The sequence below is a fragment of the Coturnix japonica genome, chromosome 2, assembly GCF_054131305.1.
Source record: "Coturnix japonica strain WE chromosome 2, WE-NBRP24, whole genome shotgun sequence".
Lineage (NCBI taxonomy): Eukaryota > Metazoa > Chordata > Aves > Galliformes > Phasianidae > Coturnix > Coturnix japonica.
Genome location: NC_140664.1, coordinates 27,763,284 through 27,786,489, shown reverse-complemented (window position 1 = coordinate 27,786,489; position 23,206 = coordinate 27,763,284). Strand labels below are relative to the sequence as shown.

Genomic DNA, 23,206 nt, shown 5'->3' with positions numbered 1-23,206 from the left:
TACTCCTGGAAGACATGTTAAGACACAAGCAAAGCATGGAGGTGATTCAACAAAGCCAACACAACTTCACCAAGGGCAGATCATGCCTGAACAATCAGGTGGCTTTCTACAAGGGAATGACAGCATCAGTAGACAAAAGAATCATGTTATTTACCTGGACTTCTGAAAGGCTTTCTGATGTGGTTTCACACCACATTCTTATCTCTAAATTGGAGATAGAAGAATTTGAAAGCTGGACTGTTTGATGGAAAGGAATTGGATGGATAGTCACAGACAGGGAGTCAATGGCTATATATCTAAGTGGAGGCTGATGATGAGTGGTGTCCCCCAGGGGTCTGTCTTGTGACTAATGCTCTCCAAAATCTTTATCAACAACCTAGAGAGCAGGGTTAAGTGCACTGTCAGTAAGTTTGCTGATGACACTAAACCGTGTGGTGTTGTTAAAACAACTGAAGGAAGAGATGCCATCCAAAGGGTTCTTGGCAAGGTGGAAAAAATGAGATTCAACAAGTCTAAGTGCAAGATGTTTCACTTGGGTTGGGACAATCCCAGAAATGTATATAGACTTAGAGAAGAACTCACTGAGAACAGTCCTTCAAGGAAGGATTTGGGAATTATGGTGGATAAAAAGCTTGCCACAGGCCTGCAGGTGCAGCGGACAGCCAAGAAGATGATCAGAGGACTGGATCATATCATCTCCTGTGATGAAAAGTTGAGGGACCTGGGCTTGATCAGCCTGGAGAAATGAATGTTCCAGGGATACCTCATTGTGGCTATCCAGTATTGAATAGAAGCTTACGTACAAAATGTAGTCTGGCTTTTACAATGATCTGATAGTACTAGAACAGGGGTGAACAGTTTTAAAATAAAGAAGGGGAGATGTAGATGTTAGGAAGAGATTCTTTACTGAGCAGATGATGAGGCATTGGAACAGGTTGCCCAGAGAACTTGTGGAAGCTCCATCCCCGGAGGTGTTCAAGGCCAGGTTGGATGGGGTTCTGGTCAATCCGATCTAGTGGTTAGCAACCCTGCCCACAGCAGGAGGGTTGGAATTTGATCATAGAATCCTTAGAGTTGGAAGGGATCTATAAAGGTCATCTAGTCCCACTCCTCTGCAATGAACAGGGACAAGAACAGATAAATCAGGTTAGCCAGGGCTTGATCCAGCCTCTCCTTGAAAGTGTCCATGGATGGGGCATCAACCACAACTCTAAGCAACCTCTTCCAGTGGCTTACTATCCTAACTGTAAGACTTTTTCCTTATATCCAACCTAAATCTACCCTCTTTGACCTTGAAGCTATTTCTGCTTGTTCTGTCACCCCAGACCTTGCTACAGAGTCTTTCCTGTATTTCCCTGTTAGATATTAAAAAGCTGCTGTCAGGTCATCTCAGAGTCTTTTCTTCTCCAAGCTCAATGGCCCCAGCTCTTTCAGTCTGTCCTCACAGCAGAAGTATCCTACCCCTTGGTAATTTTTGTGGCCCTCCTTTGGATACTCCAACAGCTCCAAGTCTTTCCCATACTGAGGACTCCACATCTGGACACAGTACTGCAGGTAAGGCATCACATAGTAGAGGGGCAGGAATACTTTCCTTGACCTGCTGGCCATGCTTCTTTAGATTAGATGATCTTTAAGGTCTCTTCCAACACAAGTCTTGTTTCTGGACATCTTTGTAACTATATCAGATGAGATGAATAGGATGTGACTACAATAAAAAATCCAGATCTGATGTGCAGACTCTATCAAGTTCTAATTTTTTGTCTCCTTCCCCTTTCTTCATACTCATTTGGATGAACAGACTACTAGTAATGCTTGTTCTGTAAAAATAATGATAGATGTTTATAGAATAATACAATTATGGCATATCCTAAGTTGGAAGGGACCCACAAGGGTCATCAAGTCCAACTCCTGGCTCCACACTGGACCACCCAAAATCTGAGAACATGTCCAAAGTCTGAGAGCATTGTCTAAGTGCTCCTTGAACTCTAGCAGGCTTAGTGCCATGACCACTGCCCTGCAGAGCCTGTTCTAGTACCAGATCACCCTCCTTGTGACGTACCTTTTCCTATACCCATCTGATCCTTTCTGTATGCAGCTCAGTTCTTTTCCCTGAAGTCCTCTTGCTGTCACCAGAGAGACGAGACCCTTTGTGAGGCAGCTGTGGGCCCTCTGTCTCATCTTACCAGCTGAACAAAACCCAATGACCTCACAAATGCATCCTGACACCTTGCATTCTAGGCCCTTCACCGTCTCTGTAGCCCTCATTTGGATGCTCTCTCACAGTTATATAGCCTTCTTATACTGTGGAACACAAAACTGCACACAGTGTTCAAGGTAAGGCTGCATCACTGCAGAGTAGTGGGACAATCCAAGCCCTTGACTGGCTGGCAGTGCTAAGGCATCTTGGGGCATAAATCTTGAAAAAATCTTACATGTAGTTTATGTATCCAATGCACAATGAGATTTTAACTGAGACAGCATTGCTAGGAAAATGATTTATTTCTGATACCTGGGTGCAGAAGTCCATATCTCAGCTCTAAAAAAAATATCAAAGAGCAAACATTATAGATCATCATAATATTACATATTGTAGTACATAAGTAGAAGAGTACCCATGGAAGCTTGTAAAACTGGTTGCATTCAAAGTTTTTAAGGAAATTCTAACTAAAAGTGAGGAAGAGAGGGTACAGTAAGAAGCAGTGTGTTCCTTGCACATCATTGTTTCTCTTGGGCCTAAGAAATTTGGAAGCGTTTAGAAGCCAGTCTGAAGCCAGCTGGATTCTGATGAATTTTAACCTCAGCCTCTCAATAGCTGAAAACGAAAATACAGAAAACCTTTGCAAGCTGGTACAGCAGTCCTGTGAAGACTGGAAGCTGGTCAATCCCACTGTTAGCTCAGGGCACCAAATTATACTTAATAAGTGAAACATTGTCTCTAGTGGTTTGGATAAAAAATAATAACCAAGCTATAGGAGCTCTGATATCTCGTTTTGCTGGAAAATGTAGTTGTTATAAGCTTTTCCATTCTACTTTGTGAAGCAAAGCCTCATGCAGCTGGTCTGAATCCACAATTCAAAATTCCTGCCCTGATACCTCTTTATACAGTCTGGGCTTTTGGGAGCCGAACACCCAGCATTTTGGTTTTGCTGAAGCCAATCATCCGCTCAGCATCCTCTCAGCTGCCCACGGATGGAGGTGGCAGGGGAGCGGGGCCCCCTCTCGACCTTTTCTGGGCCGCAACTTTGGCAGGAGCAAGGCCATCTTCTGGCGGGCGGCACAACTCGAGGCCGTCCAGGTGAGGACGGGCGGTGCGGGGAGCGGGGGGCGGCCGCGGGGCTCGGAGCCCGGAGTCCGGATCGCGGCCCGCCCCGCGGGGTGCCGGGAGGGGTGGCCGCCTCACGTCACCGCCGTCCGCGATAAATGCCCGGCGAGGCGGGAGTCGGGAAGAAGAAGCGTGGAGCTCCCAGGGGCGGTAGCGAGCTCGGCGACAGACCCCCTCGCCGGCACGACTTGTTCGCAACCCAGCAACTACTGCTGGGGCGAGGCCGTCTCCGGGTCCCCTCACCAGTCCCCCGAGCCCGGCGCGGGCCTGGCGAGTCGGTGGGCGGCGGAGCGAAGCTGGCTGCGGAGAGAGGAGGCAGCCGCCGCCGGAGGGTAAGGGCAGCATCCAGCCCGGGGGCGGAGGCACCATCCGGGAGGGGGGCCGCTCCCCGCGGGCCGCAGGGCAGGGCCGGGACGCTGCTCCGTGGCGGCCGCTCAGCGCCGGGGGAGCTCCGCGCTGCTCCTCCGCCTCTTTTTGTTGTGCTCCCAGCGGCGGGTCCGGCTCGGGCAGTGGCAGGATTCACGCTTTTTTAATCCCCGGAGGGAGGGAGGCACCGTGTCTTTGCTCCTCGCATCCTCAGTCACGTAACAGGCGGTGTTGGCATGTTGCGTTCTTGATGCAGTAGCACTTTTTCAAGTGTTGTCCGTACTTTCTTTTTTGTTGTTGTTCGATGAGTGGGATGACCCCCAGCTCCCATTTTCTTGCTAGAGATGAGTACTTTTAGTTCTATTAGGTATATAGAAGTGATAAAATAAAAGCTTTAATCGCAGTCATGTTTCGAAATGCATCAAGAGGGGATATTTTATATCAACTCCACTGTGTTTCTTATTTCACATCTGGAAATTGAGTGCTTTTTTTTTTTCTTCTTTTTTTTTTTCTTTTTCTTTTTTTGTGGGAGGTTTTGTTTATAAATTCCAGTACTAGGAGCCTTATCTACAACTAATCTTCATTGATGTCTGGCTTCTGTTAAGTAGCTGCAGAGAGCATGCTTGTATACTTTCTTGTATGGAGACACTGAAATGTGCATGCCAGCGTGCTATCCAAAAGCAATTGAGCAACTGAAGTTCATAATGTTGAAGATAAGCAATCTTTCCAAACAGCTGCTTGTATTTATTAGTGTAAATAACACACAGCATTCTGGCTTCTCCCTCTAAATCAACAGTGGCCGACTCTGTACACACTACAGTTTGACTTTTTTTGCTTAATGAATTCATGCAGACCAGTGCTTCAACCTCCAAATTACTTTACTCTCTCTTATGCGTTTGCAGCCAACAGACCTGGAAAAAAGACTTTGTCTTGGAGCTAACCCCTGAGCATTCTGAGATCGTTCATCATGAAGTATGTAGTGCAGGAATGGCTCAGAATAACTACCTTGCTATTCATAGCTCAAGCAGTTTCTGCAATGGTTCTTCCCAATGCCACGCTCTTAGAGGAACTTTTGGAAAAATACATGGATGAAGATGGTGAGTGGTGGATCGCCAAGCAGAGAGGGAAAAGGGCTATCACAGACAGTGATATGCAAAGTATCTTGGATCTTCATAATAAATTACGGGGTCAGGTGTATCCACCAGCTTCCAATATGGAATATATGGTAAGGAAAAACTGATGGCCACATGCAGAAAGAAATGTTCTTTAGAGTGGTTATTGTCACTTTATAATACAGCATACTTTCAGTCATAGTTTGCCTGATTTCTTCTAAAGAGTGCTTGTTTTTGTCTATTTTTTAAAATTATTATTTTTACTTTGTACAGGAATGAACTTTGAGATAAAAATGCTTGTATATGGATCTTGTTGTATTTTATTGATTTTAATATGTTTAATCTCTCATACCTCTCCTGAATATAAGAGGCAGCTCCTTCAGATAAGATTCCAAAATTGCATTACTCAATATAGCTGATTGTGGCCTATGAAGTTACCATCTGAGAACAGCGCTGAACTATGAAGCTTCAAAATAACATGGATTCTCTCCCATGCTTCTAGGTTGACTGCAATTACTGAGCAAAAAGAGGTTCCTGTAAAGTCTTCTGTTTTGAATTGACATGTGCTGGAGTTCTGTATGTTTCCATGTTCAACAGATTAATAATGTAATACATAATTACTGTATTTTAATCTGTCTTCTGTAAAGTTGACAGTCACAGATATACAAATATACACAATATACAAAATATACAGTACACATATAAACAAAATATACAAGTCTGTATATTTTTGTTTGTAGATGTAAATCTCCCATGGTTTTGAACTTCAATTTCATTCTGTTGTTCAACACTATCTATTTCTCTCCTTGTCAGTTAGCTCAAAGTAGGTTATTAGAGCTTTTGACAAGAATGGACACATAGTCTATAGTCTATATGTATGTTCTATAGTCTTTTTCTTGCAGAAATGACCAAATCTTATTCCTGTATCTACAGTGTATACTATTTATCTGACCCTTCATCAGAGGAAGTGTTACTATAGGCTGAGTTGTTAAAACCAAACATTACACCAAGTGTACCACTTTTCATTGTGAGTTTATGACAGAGGATCATGTTAGCACATCTCAGGACTTAAATATCTTTCCCAACTTGGATTGATGTCTATCTTAGCTTAGAAATGTGATTGAACTGAGAATGTATGTGTCATAGAGAAAACATGTTTGCTTAAGTCATCAATAAAGGTAGTTTAACTTGAAGATACTATATGAATTTTATTATATTAGGCTAAAAGCATTCAAAGAATTAGTTACTACATTCTGTCTCCAAACAAACAGAGGATAGTATCTTAAACCTCTTTAATCCTTTCAGTTACAATTGTCTACATATATCCTTAAACTTTATTGTGGCCTTTTTTTTTCTAGCTTTTCAATGTGTGTTATGTTTTTCTTCTGGGAGAAAGCTTTCCAGACTTCTTTCTGTAAAATGACACTAGACGAGACTATTAAATTAGAGAAGGTAGAAGGTCGGTAATTGGTTGAACAAAGGACAGGAGATGTGTTCAGAGACAGGAAACTATGAGAAGGGCCTGGAAGTAGGCTGAGTTTGGCTGGGGAGATATTGAGGAGTTGGTAGCACAGAGGGAAAGAGTATTTAGGAGAAGAGCTGGGTCTCAGGGTGGAGAAAAAGTGGGAAATCAGAGTTTAGAGGAGGATGTTTAGGGACTGCTAAGAGGCTACTTGGAAAGTCTGGGCCTGGGATTGTTTGGGAGGGAGGTTGTAGCTGGAGGAAGCAACCAGAAACAAAAGCGGTGAGCCAAGAGGATGGTATAGGAAAGAATGGATCTACTGCTTGAGAAGAAAAAGGTAGTGAATGAATTTGTGAATGCTGTAAGACATATTTCGTGGTACAGTTTGTGACTGAGTGATTGTCTTCTTTTCTACATAAGATGTCATACAGGTTGTTCTGTTGCTTAATAGCTCAAAAAATTGAGTACAGAACTGCAAATGAGATGTGTAACCCCAGATTGAGCTGTGAAGTAGCAGTAAACATGGTAGTTCAACAAGGAAGCTTGTTTTGTCATTTAAGTGGACAAGAAAAAAACCAAACAAAATCTTGGAAAAAGTCATTATTACAGAGCATATATACAAGAGGTAAACTGCAGAGGCAAAGTCCATTCTGTCATAACTTCTGATGGATGTTGTAGGTGTGCAATTATTAGTGTTGTTCTGTTGTCCTCAATTGAATGTAGGCAGATAGATGTTGTTACAACTTAATAGACACTTTACTATTCTAGACACAAACTAAGGTATGTACCAATGCAGCCTTTCCGGACAAAGAGATAAGCACTCTTAGATCTGGTTTCACAAGGTTTTGTGATCTCTGGGTAAGTTCTGTGAATCACAGAAAGTTGAAAGAGCCAAGTACAGATGTATTTATAACTGTATTTGGCTACTTTGAGGCCCTGGAATGTGTCCAGAGAAGGGCAACAAAACTGGGTTCTGGAGCACAAGACTTATAAGGAGTGGCTGAGGGAGCTGGGATTGTTCAGTCTGGAGAAGAGGAGGCTCGGGGGAGACCTGATTGCACTTTACAATTTCCTGAAGGGAGGCTGTGAAGTGGAGGGGTGTGGGCAGGCAACAACAAGACCCAAGGAAATGGCCACAAGTACACTACCAGAGGAGGTTTAGATTAGATATAAGAAAAACTTTTTCTCTCAGAGTGGTCAAGCACTGGATTGGCTGCCCAGGGAGGTGGTGGACTCACCATCCCTGGCAGTGTTAAAAGAGGCATCTGGATGAGGAGCTATGAGATATGATTTTAGTGGCTTGTGGTAGCAGTGGTAATGGGAGGACGGTTGGACTAGATGATCTTGTAGGTCCTTTCCAACCATGTGATTCTCTAATTCTACTTTTTTTTAAATTATTATTATTATTATTATATATATTTTATTTTTATTTAAATAAAGGATGGATGTTGTTGAGGATCTTAGAAAAATAATTTAAAAAATTTCTTTGCAATATGATTAAGATATGTGAGGCCTTACAAAGGCAAGTTCAAAGATCTTTCTAATTGTTTTCCAGATATTTAGGGAGCTAGAGAAGTACAGCTGAAATATTTTTGTCTACTTTTGGAGTGCTTTATTAGTGTAGAACTTCTGGCAAAAACCTTCCTGGTATGGGCACAGCCATGTCAGTATGAGCAGCCCTTTGTACTAGTACAGTCCTTCTTTGAAAACAGAGCTGGCTCTACTGGTGAAAATGAAGTTTCAACAGTGTACAGAGTCTGAGAGGAGGTGATGTAGGTTCAAGAGTGTCAGTCGTATGCCTGTTTCTCTATGAGTCTGTTATAGAGCTTAAAATCTTCAAGTGTGCTTGGAGTTGGTAAAAAAGAGTGTGGAGGCTATCTTCTCTCATTATACAATTCTTTTTTTTTTCAACTAACATGCAGCTCTAACTGAAAATGCCTCTGTACTGCTTCTTCCACTGTTACATATCCGAGTTGATGATGGGATTGGTTTAACTAATTAAAGAATCAGAAACATCTCTCTGTATTCAGCAGGTAGCTGATACAGCATGAAGACTGAAAAGAATAAACCGTGACATGCAGCACATTGCAGTTTTGATTTAGCCCTGGTGACAAACACATGTAGTGGTACAAAGTAGTATGTGTATGGTGCTATTCTAGTACAGACTTCTGTAGCGCTTTGGCATGCCCTTGACTTCACTTGTATTTGGGGATGGACTTCAGCATGTAAGATCTAGATTTCATTAAGAAAGAAGAAGGGCTGAATTACTGGTTTTCTGTACAGCTGTAAACTTTACCCTTTTGCTCTGTAAAAGAAAAAGGGCATGAGATAATCACAGTTCAGTGACCTAAAGTTACTAACTGCAGCAAAGTTTAGTGGCTATGCGTAATAAACGGAACATTCTCATGACTGTCTGGCTGAACTAACCAGAAGAAAAGTTCATCTTCCCAAGTAATTGGCTCTGCTGGTGAGTAGTAGGGGGATTCCTAGAGTAAAAGGATAAGAGTAGAGCATGGAAACAGAAACTACTGCAATGAAAACTCCCAGCTTTGTGCAAACAGCAGCTTAGGGACTTTTTAAGTTGTCATTTTTGTTTTATTTTTCTCCGAGTAGTTCCAGAAGGAACTTTTCCTATGAAGCTAAATGCTGGACTCCATAGGTATCTTTGTGATGAAAAAGTTGCAGAGATCTCTACATAATTGTATGCTACATGAGCTGTTAACTATGGTTATGTTTTTCCTTTAAGCTGGATCTTTATTTCTTTAGCTCATCTATTTCATTATAGCTTTTCTATTGTTAAAATTAGCAATTTCCTTTTTTTTTTTTTTTTTTTTTTTTTTTTTTTTTTTTTTTTTTCCTGCTTAATTCTGGTGTAGGTGCACCTTCTGTCTCTTTCTCTGTATAGAAAGTTTCTGGCATGCGGAACGGCCTGAGCTCCTCTGTATGGTGCAGCAGCCCGACACATTCAGTTACCTCCCCTGCAGTGGCCACAGATGATCTTATGACTGCATGTTAGATCATTCTTTCCTAGAGCTCTTCCTTCAGCACTGAGACCTTTTGAATTGTCAACACTGAAGCTTGATAGTAGGAAAAAGTCTTTTTTGAGGTAATGATGAACAGCTTGATATGAAGACATATAGTGAGTCCATACTGTATGGATGTTCATACTTTTGTGTACAGTAAGGAAGTGCTTCCTAATGCAGAAAGGAGTAAAGACCTCTTTTCTTCATGATGTGTGGAAGGAATAACAGCACTGCTAAGGGAATAGTGAGAGTTGACGTTTTCCTGCTAATGTTCCAAGGCACCCGAGCTGAAATTAGATGATGCTTTCAGTATTTCCTATCCTGAGCCATTGACCCAGTGTGGCCTTCTCATCAGTCACTTGGGGTAACTGTGGAAAAGATGTCTGTAGTACTACATGGATCTGAAGCAAACTTCTGATGGCAGTCGGGTGTCTGACCAGAGTAGTGTCCTAATGAGGCTTTTCTGCTCTGAGACTGGTCTGTGCTTTGCTGTCTGTTACTGCCCAGCATCCCTTGGCACAGACTTGCTGTTTAAGACAAAAATGGAAAATGCCATGATTTCTCATACACTTGCCAGTGTATGCAGTAGCCTTGGAATATATAAGGCAACACATTTTTTTTCTTGCCTTATTCGGTAAATTGACTTTAGACAGACTTCTGCACTCTCCTGTCACCAGTATTTTACAAGAGACTGTTAGCCAGTCAGGAAATCAGTATACTGGTTTGTCCTCTGAAACTGGATTGTCATGAAGAGCCTTATTCTACCTTTAATTAGTTGAACAGGCTTTTTTTTGTGTTGTTAATAAATTATTACTAAATTGAAAAATGTTATTTAAACTAGAAAAAACATATTTTGGTTATCATAATCCTATGTCTTCTCTATCATCTAATCCTATTCAAGTATCTTTGGTGTATTGAGTGTGTCTCACAATAAACTGAAATTATCTAAAAATACTATTTTTATTAGTGTCAGCTTTGAAGCTTAATACAGTTGAACATATCCAAGAAAGCTGAGATCAGCACTTTAGAAATAGCCATTTTAAGATGGAAAAGGGATGCTGTTAGTTCCTTTAGACTCTGGACAGCTACACCCTGCAACTGGGACCTACCATGAGTAGAATTTTCAGTTTTTTATTTGATAGACAGTGAAGTGTTTCAACCTGATGTTTTTTGACACCTTGCCACACACTGCAGTTTGCAATTAAAATAGTTAGGAATGTGAGTGTTTTCTACACAAGGAAGTCTTTTCTTATTTAGTTATTTTTAGTCTTCTCTTGTTCACATTCTGTCATTACTTGTTAGGGTTCATCACAAAGCCCCTGCTTTGCTTCTCATATTTTTATTGTTATTTATTTATTTATTCCCTGCAAGCCTTGTGAAGGAAGTAAAACTTGTAGGAGTACTTTTTTCAAAAGTTCAGATTAGCATATTAGTTTGGTATGGCTTCATAATTCCTGGGGTCAATCATGTATGTGCATCTGACAGTGATACTGCATCCATATTTTGCACAGGGGAAAACCAGAAATATACTTAGTTTGTTGCGTTTCCTCAATAGGTCTTATCTTTCTGAACACTATGATAGAGTTGTGTTTCAAGTGCTGATGCAGTATCTTTCGTTTCAAAACTGCCTTCTGGATGAGTATCTGCTTCCACCAGTCCCCATTCTGGGGGTCTTGAGAACTTGCAAATTGATTTCACTAACTTCGTGAAGACTTCAGAAGGAGAAAAAGAGGACTATAAGTAATTTGGATTTTTCTTCATTTTCCTCAAGCCAATTCCTACCATTTTTAAATACAGATGATTAGACTTTGGATCAGATGAACCCACAGAGCTCTTGCATGGATAGTAGAATGTTCTTCATGTCATCACAATGGCTGATTTCAATCCCTATTCTAATAGAGATTGAAGTAATTTCAGCATTTTTATAGTACTTCATATAATGATCTGTGTATGCCTGGATCTAGCAGGTTTCTGCACACATCTGTCAGTTTTTAGCTGGGATTTTCAGCCTATCACCTACAGAACTGAAATCTGCTCAGGAGTCAATCTCAGTGCTTCATTGTGGGGAGAACTGAAACAGCACTAGGAAACTTAGAGACCTTGCAGTATATGCGCCGAATGACAGTCTTATGTTGAAATTCCTAGACTCTACTGATAAAACTCTTACATGTCTCTATTTAGATTGTCTTGTCCATTTTGCAGAAAGTCTGGGTAGCTTAGTTAAATACCATTCCTGTTCCCTTCAAGCGGAAAACCTTGGTTTGTGAAATCCCTTAGATGGACAGAGAGCAGTATAGTTGCCAAAAAGAGAGCAGCCTTTTTCAGAGTGAACCTGTCTGCTTTCTCTCTGGTTTTCCACTTTCCTGCTCCACTTCAAAAGCTGGTGGAATTGCTTCAGCTATTTTGCCTCTTCTCATTGCTTACTGACACTGCATCAAAGAGCTCAGTGACGACTTACCCTCATATTCTCTCTGGCTGTTTTAGCAAAGGATTGTGCAATGTGAAGTGGCCAAGAAAGCAAGTGGATAAGTCCATGTTATGACTTTTATTGATAGAATGCCAACAACAACTAAGCAACTCCAAGTAAAGAAACTGAAAGTGGAAAGAAGCAGAATGGCTTACTGTGAGCCTTCCCATAATGAAAATAATTAGCAACATAGAACAGATATTGTTCATCCTTTATTTTGCTGTCAGAGAACTCCTTCACTATCCTCCCAAACAGAAAAAAGAAAAACAAAAAACGTATTTATCAGCAGTAATGGAATCAGAGCTTAAACATAGAATAGACTAAACACAGTAAGAATCAGTGATATTTGTGGAAGAAACTCCATGTAGTCTTTCATCTTTATGACACCCTCTAACATTTTTTTAATTTGAAATCATTGAAAAGCTAGATATGTCTTCAGCCTGTTTTCTATAAAAATACCCTTCAACCTTAGATTTGGCGTGAAGTAGAGTGATTATAATAGTCAAAAAAGCATAATTCATTAAGAAGACTATCTTGTGTCTGGACAAATTTTACTTTATTATGAAGGAAGATTGTATTAAACCAGAATTTTGTCAGTGTTTCAAGGAAGTTTCAAGAAAGAATCATACCTCCTACATATTGCAGTGTATAGGTTCTCAGTGCCTTGTTGGCTGCCTGACTGGTCAAGTACTCTTTAAGACATATTTTCCAATTCCCTTCATTAAAATTTTATTTAAACATTTCTGTCAGTAGGGCCATGTCACATATGATCACTGGGATCTCTTACAGTAAGTTCAGTTCACTTCTGCTGTACAAATATCAAATTGCGGTGGTCACCTTTTAAAAGTGAACATTCATTGTGACACGTATGTGAGATACTGTGGCTAATTCCTGTTCAAAGTCCAGGAAATTCTGTAGCATCTGTTAAACTGCTGCATGAAAGCAATCAGTTACAGCTGGTTTATGGTAGTAATGAGTACTACTAGGATTTGAGGTAAGGAGTTGTGCTGTGGTCAGTTTATAATTAGCTATGCATATTTATGAATACTATTTGTAATGAATGTGCAATTCATACTTCAGCAATACACAAAATGCAGAAATCAAGATCAGTTTGCGCATCTGTGATCACTGTTGTTTCTCTTCCATTCATGTCAGAATATAGAAGCAAATAGATGATTTTTTAGTCATCTTCTAATAAAAAGTCTTTATGCACTACTTTTAAAAAGTAGCAAAATAAATGTACTGTTTCAGAACACCTTGGAAACCTGACTATTCCAGCAAGGGTGTTTTTAACACTCTTAGAGTACACACAGAATTAAATGTGATTAGTCATGTCTACTCATTCCTATTCCTGGTTTTTACTTTTTGAACACATAAGCTCAAACACATGAAACTGTAATAGAGAGATACTTCTAAATATTGGTGCAATTTATTCAGTGTTTGGGAACAATATTTTTGGCCTCATCTTGCTTTCCTGTTTCCAGGCAAAAGCCACAGTTTTCCTGCTTTTCACTCTCTTCCAAAAGAGTAGCTGAAACCTCAAGGTCTATTCAGGGATCTCTGCCCAGTTTAATGCTCTATAAACTCTAGTCTACCATGTGGTAGCATGTAAGGTTTCTTACCTTTAGACAAGCTCTCTTCCTCCAGCAGAAAATGGATGCCTAATTTTCCTGCTACTAGAAAGTGTAATGATTTTACCTGTGCTTTCTCTGTGTATAAGGAGTATATTAGTACTTGTTAGAATGGTTATTTTTGTATTTTCAAAGACAGTGGTCTGGTGCTTCAGTACTCTTGGGGTTTTGTGTTCACTCTGCTATACGCTATGCAAATGACCTCAGGCTAGCACAGAATTTGATATTTTTGGACTCAAATGACTGAAGGTAACTGTCTCAGTTGCATGCTAGTAAGTGAGTTTTCAGAGGTGCTAATTATAATTAGTTTTTATGGACCTCCCTCAGAAGGCTAGGTATGGGTGAAAATGCCTTACCTCGCCATAAGTGAAAGTGAAGGCAAGGAAAACTGCCACTATCTCTCAAGAAGAGATTGTATCAATTCAATCTCTTTTACTTTTTTGACCTAGTAGTTAACTATTGTAGTGTACTGGTAGAAGTAGTAGGTGTTTCATTTTTGACTCTTGAAAGGTTTTAACATTCTCCACCCAACACATGTTAAAGGTGATAGAAGCTGGATGGTAAACAGGCAGAGGGTCAAAAATGTTGATGCTGTCAGAGCAAGTCCCTTTTCAGTTAAGCATTAGGTTATGACTTAGATGAGCAAGGAATGCACTTAGAAATTGGAGAATACAGTAACATAGATTGGGACTGTTTTAGGATTGTTTAAAAATTATCAGAACTTGGCAAGTGGAGGAAATTTCCTGCAATTAATGTGATGAAATAAAGTAAATTTAACTGTAAGATGTAGTGTAAGTAGGTATCAAGTAGGTGGAACACGGGGAGTAAATAATAAGTAGGAGTAACACTACCCAGTCCATAAGTTACACTGAGTTAGAAAATAATGACTCATCAGTATGTGAAAGGAAGTGACCTTTTTGTGTGAAACTGGTGAGACCTTGTTTGAAATGCATTGTCCTGCTTTGGCCGTACTTTAGGAACTGTCTAGCCATTTCATAGTGAATGAAATAGATTAATGGGATTGATTATAAACACAGAACGTGTGATTTATGAGGAGGACTGGATGAGAGAAACAGCTGAGTTTCTTTAATCTGGGAAATAAATAAAGGTTATTACAGGAATGAGTCATTTCTTGGTTGTTGTTGTTTTTTCTGTTATAAAACAACAACAAATAAAACCACTACAACAACAATAAAAACAAACAAACAAAAAAACCCAACAACCATCAGCAACCATTGTAGGGCAGGAGGTTTAGGTTGCCAACCAAGAAAATACTCTTCACTCCTACAGTCATAAAAAGACAATAAATATTATTCAGAACTTAACCATTATTAGTCTTAATTGTTAAAAAGTGAACAACGCTTTGATTAGTATCAGTAAAAGAGGCTAAAGTGTAGTCGAGACCCATTTCTTGAAGTTGTTTTCAGCTGTATCTGCCATGCTATGCTGATACCATGTAGCTGATTTCTGGTTCTGAAATGTATTTCTGGCTTATTTGCTCATGGTATTTCTTAATCAATGTATCATCTTCAATTTTTTTTTTTTTTTTTTTTTCCCTTCTTAGTATCATTAGTCTTAAAGAATACAGTAAATAAATACCCATACTGTACCGTGGTATTTACTTTACTACTTGGTCCCTATATTTAGAAAATATACAGCAATGAAGTATTTATACTATGCCATGGTAAATGTTTACTTTCAGTGGTGCCCACTGTACTTACTTTTCCATCTTTACTGAGCCTAAATTTTAGCTCATTTTTTTTTCTTTCCATACAGTTGCTTTCCATACAATTTTTTTCTTTATTTCCTCACATATGAAAATCTCTCCAATTAAAATGTTATCACAGTGTTTTTGAACTATTGGGCTTCTCAGTTCTGATGCAACACCTGTTGCTGTAATTGGTGGACTTACTTATTCTGGTCTGCCTTTGGTAGAGAATTTCCTCTTGATTTAACACTCATATAATGTAAATAGTGAGATTCATCTCACCAAGCTTTTGTTGTCTGGTGTAGGTGTCTTCATTTGAGCCAATCTCTTTTATAATTAGTGGAGAGAAATGAGAATTTCCAGAACACAGTTTCTCTCAGTTGAAAATAGGTAGCTAAAATTATCTCCTTCTGTTGATGCTAATTTGTCTATGTAACTACAAAGGTAATTTAGATGATTAGCTCAGATGCCTGTATCTACTTTGAGCCTATTTAATTTCCAGGAAGGTTAATCCTACCCCATGTGATTGGTTTGGCTGCTGCTGAATTGTACTGTAAGCTACAGTATTCTCTCCGAAACAGCTTTTCAATACGCAGAGCATTGGCTTCAATATACATACAACTTGAACCCCATATTCACAGAGGTTAAATACCACAATTTGTAGTTCAGTTTGTGAAGTTAATCTGGTGCTAGTTTTGGTTTATTTTTATGTGATTTGTTGTAATCTAGGGATATGTAAAAAAGGATTTTCATTGTATGTGACGTCCCTCCTGCAAAGCCTATAAAACTTTCTTGAGGGGAAAAATTGGAAACTGGAATTAGTAACTGCTCTCACTATTTAGTTTAATCAACCAGCCTGGTGCTAGCCTCAGTTACTCCAGCATAAGGTTTACAAAGCCTTATAATTGTTATTAGCACACAATTTTAGCAAAATATTGAGATGGGCAATGCTTGTGTCAGCAAATATTGTTTTTAGAGCAAAAAAATTGGTAGATGTGCTCTTAGAACACAACTCCTGGCATTTTGTCTGGAACGAATCTGGTTTGTACCCCAAGCATGCTCAGTGATGTACACTAAGTGGGGATGATCAGGAGTTTCATTTCAAAATCAATTTCCAGATATTAATGAAAATCCTGCCATTGAGAAATCCTAATTTGATCTGACTTTTGTAATGGAATATACAATAGTGTTGAAGCCTCAAAAAATTGGCATTGTTTCCTTCATGTATGGCAATGTTTTAGTACATAAGTGTGGGTAATGAAGAAATGTTGTAAATAATCATGGTACTTGGATGCTATGCAAATTATTTTCCAAATCTGAAAGAAGAAGACAGTAAAATAAACAACCCATTTGAGACTATAAGGTTGAAGTATGTCAAGCTGAATGTTTTCTCCTCTTACTGCTTGCAGAGTCTGGTAGTTCAGCCAATACCTGTGCCAATACAACTTGCTCACATGCAAGTATGGGGATAGCAGTTTAAGCATATTTGTTTGGATGGCATAATCATCTAACAATGCCATTTTGTCAATGGTAAACTATTCAGAATAATGAAGTCTGGAGCATCATTAAACCTTCAGCTAAGGGATTTGTATATGAAGGAACATGCTTCATAGCAGTGATGCATGAAAAGTTTATGGACGTTCTGTTACATATGAGGATACAAGAGTAAAAAGGAAGTCCTTATGCTGGTAACATTCTACAGAGAAATGTATGTTCTCTTGAATGGCCAAGAAACTTATTTCCAGCATTTGAGATCTCCTGTTTTGAATGTGCATATTTTATTAGAAGAAATGTTTGCTTGTCATAAGGAGGCAGATTGCTTGTGAACTTGGTTATGACTGTATGTCCCAAGGGGTTATCGGAAAAGTAAATTTGGCAAGGTTGAAAGCTAAGAGGTAGTATCTTGACTAAGTACGAAAAAGAACGCTTGAGGGAGTCAGCCTTGCAGGATGCTGATCTTGAGTAGCAGCAAATTAGGTATTACCTATGCCTGTTTTGTTTTTTTTCTTTTTGTATTTCTGAATTTCGCAGTTTTTATGTCAGCAACTGAAGCACAGTGAGCATCTCTAAAATTATGATCAGTTACTGCTAAAACCTATGCCAAATATTTCTGTTCATTCAATGAAACACAAATCTCTAGAGATTTTTGTAGAGCTGGACTCATGAATCTGTCCATCGCGTGGAACCAGACCAGTAGGCAGTAAGTTCCTGTCCATGATGGAAGGCAGAATGAGGGAAGAACATTATCCTTTATCTTCATGAGAACCTACCTGTCTGAAGTTGGTTGTACTTGCAGTTTTCAGGAATAAGTGGGTATGGAGTCTTCTAGCCATCTGCTATCAGGCACAGCATGGAATGTAGGAGATCAGTATCTCTCTAGTTGAGGTTAGGTCCATGAACTGGGAAAACTGGTACATGTCTTGTAAAAGCCATGGACAACATATATGACTTAGTAGAGTTGATAAAGTTTAGATCTGCAGCACTGTGATCAGTTAATTTGTTCAATACCAATAGTTTTCCATAAAAGCTAGAATTAAGAAAGATTCAATACCTATATATAATACAAGAAAGAGGTAAGAAAATAAGATCTATGTAGGTCACTCTGAAAGTAATGCCTCCTGTTTTTATCTATTGTAGTCTCTATGGAAATAAAGACCACAATAAAACCATTTGTTAGAGCAAGTTCTCTGCTACAAAGCACTATTTTTCAGTGCAGTCACCACCTTTAGCTAGGCATTTTCAGCAGTGATGAATAAGGGCCTACATACCATGCACAAAAAGATCTACATAAGCTTACATGACCCTTTGTTGCTGTCACCACTGTTGGAGTGCACCACTTATAACCTCATTGTGCTTACATCCACTATTTGGTTTCCATAAATATTCAGCAAGTGTAATGAATATCAATGGGTGCCATTTTTATTTTTATTTTATTTTTTCTGTATGGAGGATGATGATATTGTTCCTTTGCTTCATGAGTACTTCCATGTCAGACACCATTTTGTCTGCCTACTCCTCTGCTGCTGTCTGCCACATGACAACAAAATGTAATGGAATATTATTGGGTAGATTCAGACTCTACTGCCATACCACCATTGTCTACCTCTGACTTCATGCGCCAACATAATTAAGTAGGAAGCATTACTTTCAGATTAGCCCTTGTATGTATTCAGATTCTACTTGGTGTACCTCCATATGATGAACTGTAATTTGGCACTGAGATACTTGAGCTAGCTTTGAAATATCTGTCTCCATTAACAGTAATTATAAACTATAAAATAGTAATTATTGTATATTTGAACTCAAATGTAGTCTTGATGAAGAAGAAGCTATGTTAAATTGTACTGTAGTTAAATAAAACAAAAAACAAACAAACAAAAAAAACAAAAAAAACCCAAAAAAACAGTCACAGATCTAATTAATATTTTCTGGAAAGATAATAGGCAGCACTTCCTGACAATAAACCATGCTAGCTGTATATGCATTGTATCCATGCCAGGTGTTTTTTATGTCTGTCCTTAGAAATAAGGGATTTAAGTGTTAAAGGTTGAGAAACAAATGAATGGGTCCTTTCTTCTCTGGCACACACAGAGAATTTCCTGAACAGCTGACTGTTCTGAAGTAAATTCATTGTGTAGTACACACATCAGAGAGAAAATAAGACTTGTGGAATTGTTTGTTGCTTTTTGATACATGATTCATTTCAGCATCTCACAGTATTTTGAAGGTGGAGTTACTTGATAATTGATCATCATACCATGTGTTTGAGTATGCCTTACAACTGAGAAATCAATCCTGACGTCATGCCAACTATTTGCTACCAGATTTCTGATGATTTTCTCATTAAAAAATAATAAAATAATCTTATGTTCTAGGAACCAATTTGATTGCTGTTGCTCTGCTGTGTTGTCCTTCCAACAGATACTGGAATGATTGAAGCCCCCCTTAAGAACCATGTTTTATGAACACAAAGCTGCTCCCATCTCTTTATAGAGGGCTTCATCCACTTGGTCTTGGGCATTATGTAGCAGACCCCCACTATGATTTGTCCTTCCCCTGCTTTCCCTTTAACTGTAAGCTATAATCTCACTGTCAGCTCCTTATGAACTTGTTGGAGGATGCTTTACAATAGAATACGTTTTGGTATTCTTAGGTTCATAATAGTTGTGAGAAAATTTACCTGGCTTTGGAGACATGAATTTCCAAGAGTGTGAATGAAGACTGAATGGATGAGACTGATTTTTTATTAGAACTATGGTTTACGATATTTTAATACCGACTCAGTCAGACAAATAGAAAATTCCTACTGTATCCTAGAGCTGGTGAGTTTTGTATCTGTATGTAGGGTAAGAGCGTTATTATGTAATTATTATGCATTGTTATGTTTGAGAATTCCGTCAAAATATATGCTGCATTGTAAGAAACAAAATGTATCTTCTACATTTTTTACTAATAACAGACAAAGTGGAAATGCAGTAGCACTGGAGACTTTTGAGGAGAACAAAGAATCAATAAACTCGGATTCAGTTGACTTTTGGTAGTCTTTCCATAATCATCTTCTTGCATAATCAAAAGCATGTCTTTTGTTGATGAGTAAACTACTTAGTTGAAAATTGCATATCAAAATTAATAAAAATAAATAAATTATAGCACATGGACATATTTCTGTATTATTTGGCTGTATTAAGAGTTCTTTACCTTCAGTCTCTGCCAAAATTCAGTAGACATGACCTACATTGGAGCTTGGGTTTGGAAAAACTGAATTATTGTTACTTAGATAACACAGTCTGATGGAAAGAAATAAAGTCTGAACATATGATGAAATAATTGGGTTTTTATAAGCAATTTTCTTCCTTCCTGGATATATTTCAGTTTCCTAACCTAGCTATTATTATCATTGAGTCAGATATCTAGAAATTTCTGTAATTATCAATAAATTTTAAAGACCAACCAGCAGCATGGGTACATTGCTTAACAAGGATCACTTTGAGTAAACCCTAGATGAATATTTTAAACATATACAGTGTGATTTAATTTTTTTTTTTTTAATGTGTAAGTTTTAGTATGCTTTTGAAAGAGAGAAACTTACATTTGCCTTTCAGCTACAAACCTGTTCTTCTGTATCTTTTAAAGAATAGAAAAGGATAAACAGTTGTGTTACTTTTTATTTAACTTGTCCTAAGCATGCTTCTTACCTGCCTCCTATTTTTACCAAGCTAGCCATAAAATGACTGACAATGTTGCTCTGGTTTCCATGTTTTCTGTTTGCACTGTGTATTATTTCAATGAAAGCTGATTATTGAAGAGAGAGAGAAAATCACTTTCATTTCAAATAAACTACTGGTTTAGAGGAAATAAAGCCTTATGTTGAAAGCATGTTAGATAATACTCTTTTGGCTAAGAAAAATGCCTGTTACTAAAAAGAAATCTCACAAGACAGAAAATGCACTTAATTTAGCTTGGAAAGTTGAACTAAGCCTTTCAGTTTCATATTTGTCTTTTATTCACTGCAGAGTGCCCGCACAGGCTTTCTAAAAGCAAAATCTGGGAAGGGATTAAAACTTTTTTCCTCTTTGTGAAAACGTTTCTATTTCTTATATAATAGACACACAATTGTACTGTCACTTTTTTTTTTTTTTTTTTTTCCTCAGTAACAGAAGCTTTAAAAATGAACAATCTTCCCAGCTTTCTTTTGGTTTGCCTTTCTGTTTTAAAGTGTATGAGGTACCCGTCAGGTATTTCTGAGAAGGTGTCAATTTCTTTTATCTTGAATTTCAGACATGGGATACAGAATTGGAGAGATCTGCAGAATCGTGGGCTGAAACGTGTCTGTGGGAGCATGGGCCTGCAAGCCTCCTTCCGTCTATTGGACAGAACTTGGGAGCACACTGGGGAAGGTATCTAAGACATTGTTAAATACTTTGTTATCATTTTTTGAAATCTAAATGTTGTTGCTTATTACTTTAAGTATATGATAGAATCTATCAATGACAGAACTTACAGCTACTTAGTTATCTAATAGACTACTGCTGGCTTTCATAGGTACAGACCTCCAACATTTCATGTCCAAGCATGGTATGATGAAGTGAGAGATTTCACATATCCGCATCCTCATGAATGCAACCCATATTGTCCTTTCAAATGCTCTGGTCCTGTTTGTACACATTATACACAGGTATGTCAGTTTGTGTTTTGTCAGCTATGTAAGGAAATGAGCAGTCCTAACATCCAGTTAGGTCACTGCATGACAAGTAGAACATATTAGTCTTACTATGTTTATGGTGGTACTGAAGCAGGAAAGGAGCTTTTTACTAGACTCTGTACCTATATGCATTGAGCACTGGTGATGTTGAGTAGGGCTGTCATGCAGATCTTTAGATTTCTTCCTCATAAATATCACCTCCTTAACAGGGTTAAGGAAAAAGCTCACAATACCCGGTACTGAGAGTGGCTGCTCAGTGCACTTTGCATAATCTTGTTTCTGTGCCAGCTGGCGTGCTGGTACTCCTTTCTGGAATATGCATGCTTAAATGAAAAAAAGCTTTCTTAGATGAATTCCTCAGGTCAAATAACAGTTAAGTACAGTTTATAACACATTTCTTTAACTTCAGCAAGATTTTGAAATTGCATAAGAACTAATTTATTAGTCTAAGTATGCAACTCCATTTTTTTTATTTATTTATTTTTTTCTGAGGGGAGCCAGTCATGTTTTCACCAAATGGGAAATGCGTGATCTTTAGATTACATTAAAATCCACATACATTTTTAGAAGTTATTTAAAAACTGCAAATACTCAATTTTAAGAAGTTTATTTTCTCATTATTTTCTATCACAATTTATGATTGTATCTATTATTTAAAGAGAATTATTCCCATATTTTTGTTTACAATTTCTTTAAAAGTAACTATAATTACACTTCTCTGTCACATGCAGGATCTATAATACATATATATACTTCCCTGTGTTGCTAGTTTCTTCATAGTACTTATCCTTTTCAACTCCCAAAGTCCTGAAGGAACTATATAGTTGGCTTCCTTTAAATTAATACAAGGTTAGCACCTGTTGTTTTTCTCTGCTTTGAATATACCCAACTTTGTCTCTCAGGTTACTTTGAGTTCTGCAATAAAAAGTGTTTCAGCAGATTTATAAAGGAGCACAGACACCATATATTGCAATATTCAATATTCAATCAGTCCGGATCTTTCTGCATTCCTAGTATGTTCTGAGAACTACAAGGCACAGGAACATGAGTAGAAAATACTGAGTTACAATAAGTCATTTTAGTTTCACGAATCAGTTCTTCAGACAATGTGCTGTAAGCATTTGCAGCAGATTCAATACATGCTTAGAACATTTATTTAAAATAAACACCATATATGTTCTTTCAATGTAAATCTTTTCTTTCTAATGAAAAAGGCCATGAGAAGCCTTTTATCAATTTTAGCTGGGTTGCTTCAGCATCTCTTGTGATTTGAGTTTTATATTTTGAAGTTGTGTTTTCATGAGCTTTGATTTCCACGTCTTTCTCTTTTTTATTTTTTTTTCATAGGTTGTTTGGGCTACAAGTAGCAGAATAGGTTGTGCAATTAATTTGTGTCATAACATGAACATCTGGGGACAGATTTGGCCAAAAGCAGTCTATCTTGTATGCAATTATTCTCCTAAGTAAGTTGTCTGACACCCAAAAATATCTTGAATGGGGGGAAATACTTTGTAGTAATCCAGGAAATAATCCAAAAGGAAATCAGTCTGTTTTTTCTGGGTTTTTTTTGTACTGTTACAAAGTAGAGCATTGTTCCCAAGGCAGCCTTGGCTGTACAAATACTGTTGTGATTTTGTAGAACTTTAGTTTTCTGGCCTTCAATGTAGAGTGACTTTTTATTTATTTATTTATTTTATTTTATTTTTTTTTTAATGTGAAATAAATAGATCTCCCCATTCTGACCTTGAAGAATGTGTAATGTGAAGTTGATGTTTAAGATTACATCCCATAGGTTATTCCATTTAGGGGAGCGGAGTCTGTTCTCATGTAGTTACGGAATCACAGAATCACAGAATGACCCGGGTTGGAAGGGACCTCAAGGAACATGTAGTTCCAACCCCCCTGCCTGGCAG

General features: G+C 38.3%; 1 protein-coding gene across 2 annotated transcripts in view; it reads left to right on the top strand.

Annotated features, from left to right (window-relative positions):
* The first annotated feature begins 3,443 nt into the window (after window positions 1-3,443).
* CRISPLD1 (cysteine rich secretory protein LCCL domain containing 1) overlaps window positions 3,444-23,206 on the top strand; it is a 34,830-nt gene continuing 15,067 nt past the window's right edge. The window contains exons 1-5 of one of the 2 annotated variants that reach the window (XM_015855807.3): window positions 3,444-3,654; window positions 4,591-4,785; window positions 20,870-20,988; window positions 21,134-21,266; window positions 22,641-22,756. In XM_015855807.3, the coding sequence (XP_015711293.2) occupies window positions 4,777-4,785; window positions 20,870-20,988; window positions 21,134-21,266; window positions 22,641-22,756 (377 nt within the window). In that variant the 5' untranslated portion in view covers window positions 3,444-3,654; window positions 4,591-4,776. Of the gene's footprint in view, window positions 3,655-4,590; window positions 4,914-20,869; window positions 20,989-21,133; window positions 21,267-22,640; window positions 22,757-23,206 lie in introns of both variants that reach the window. The other variant, XM_032442766.2, reaches the window with a different exon arrangement.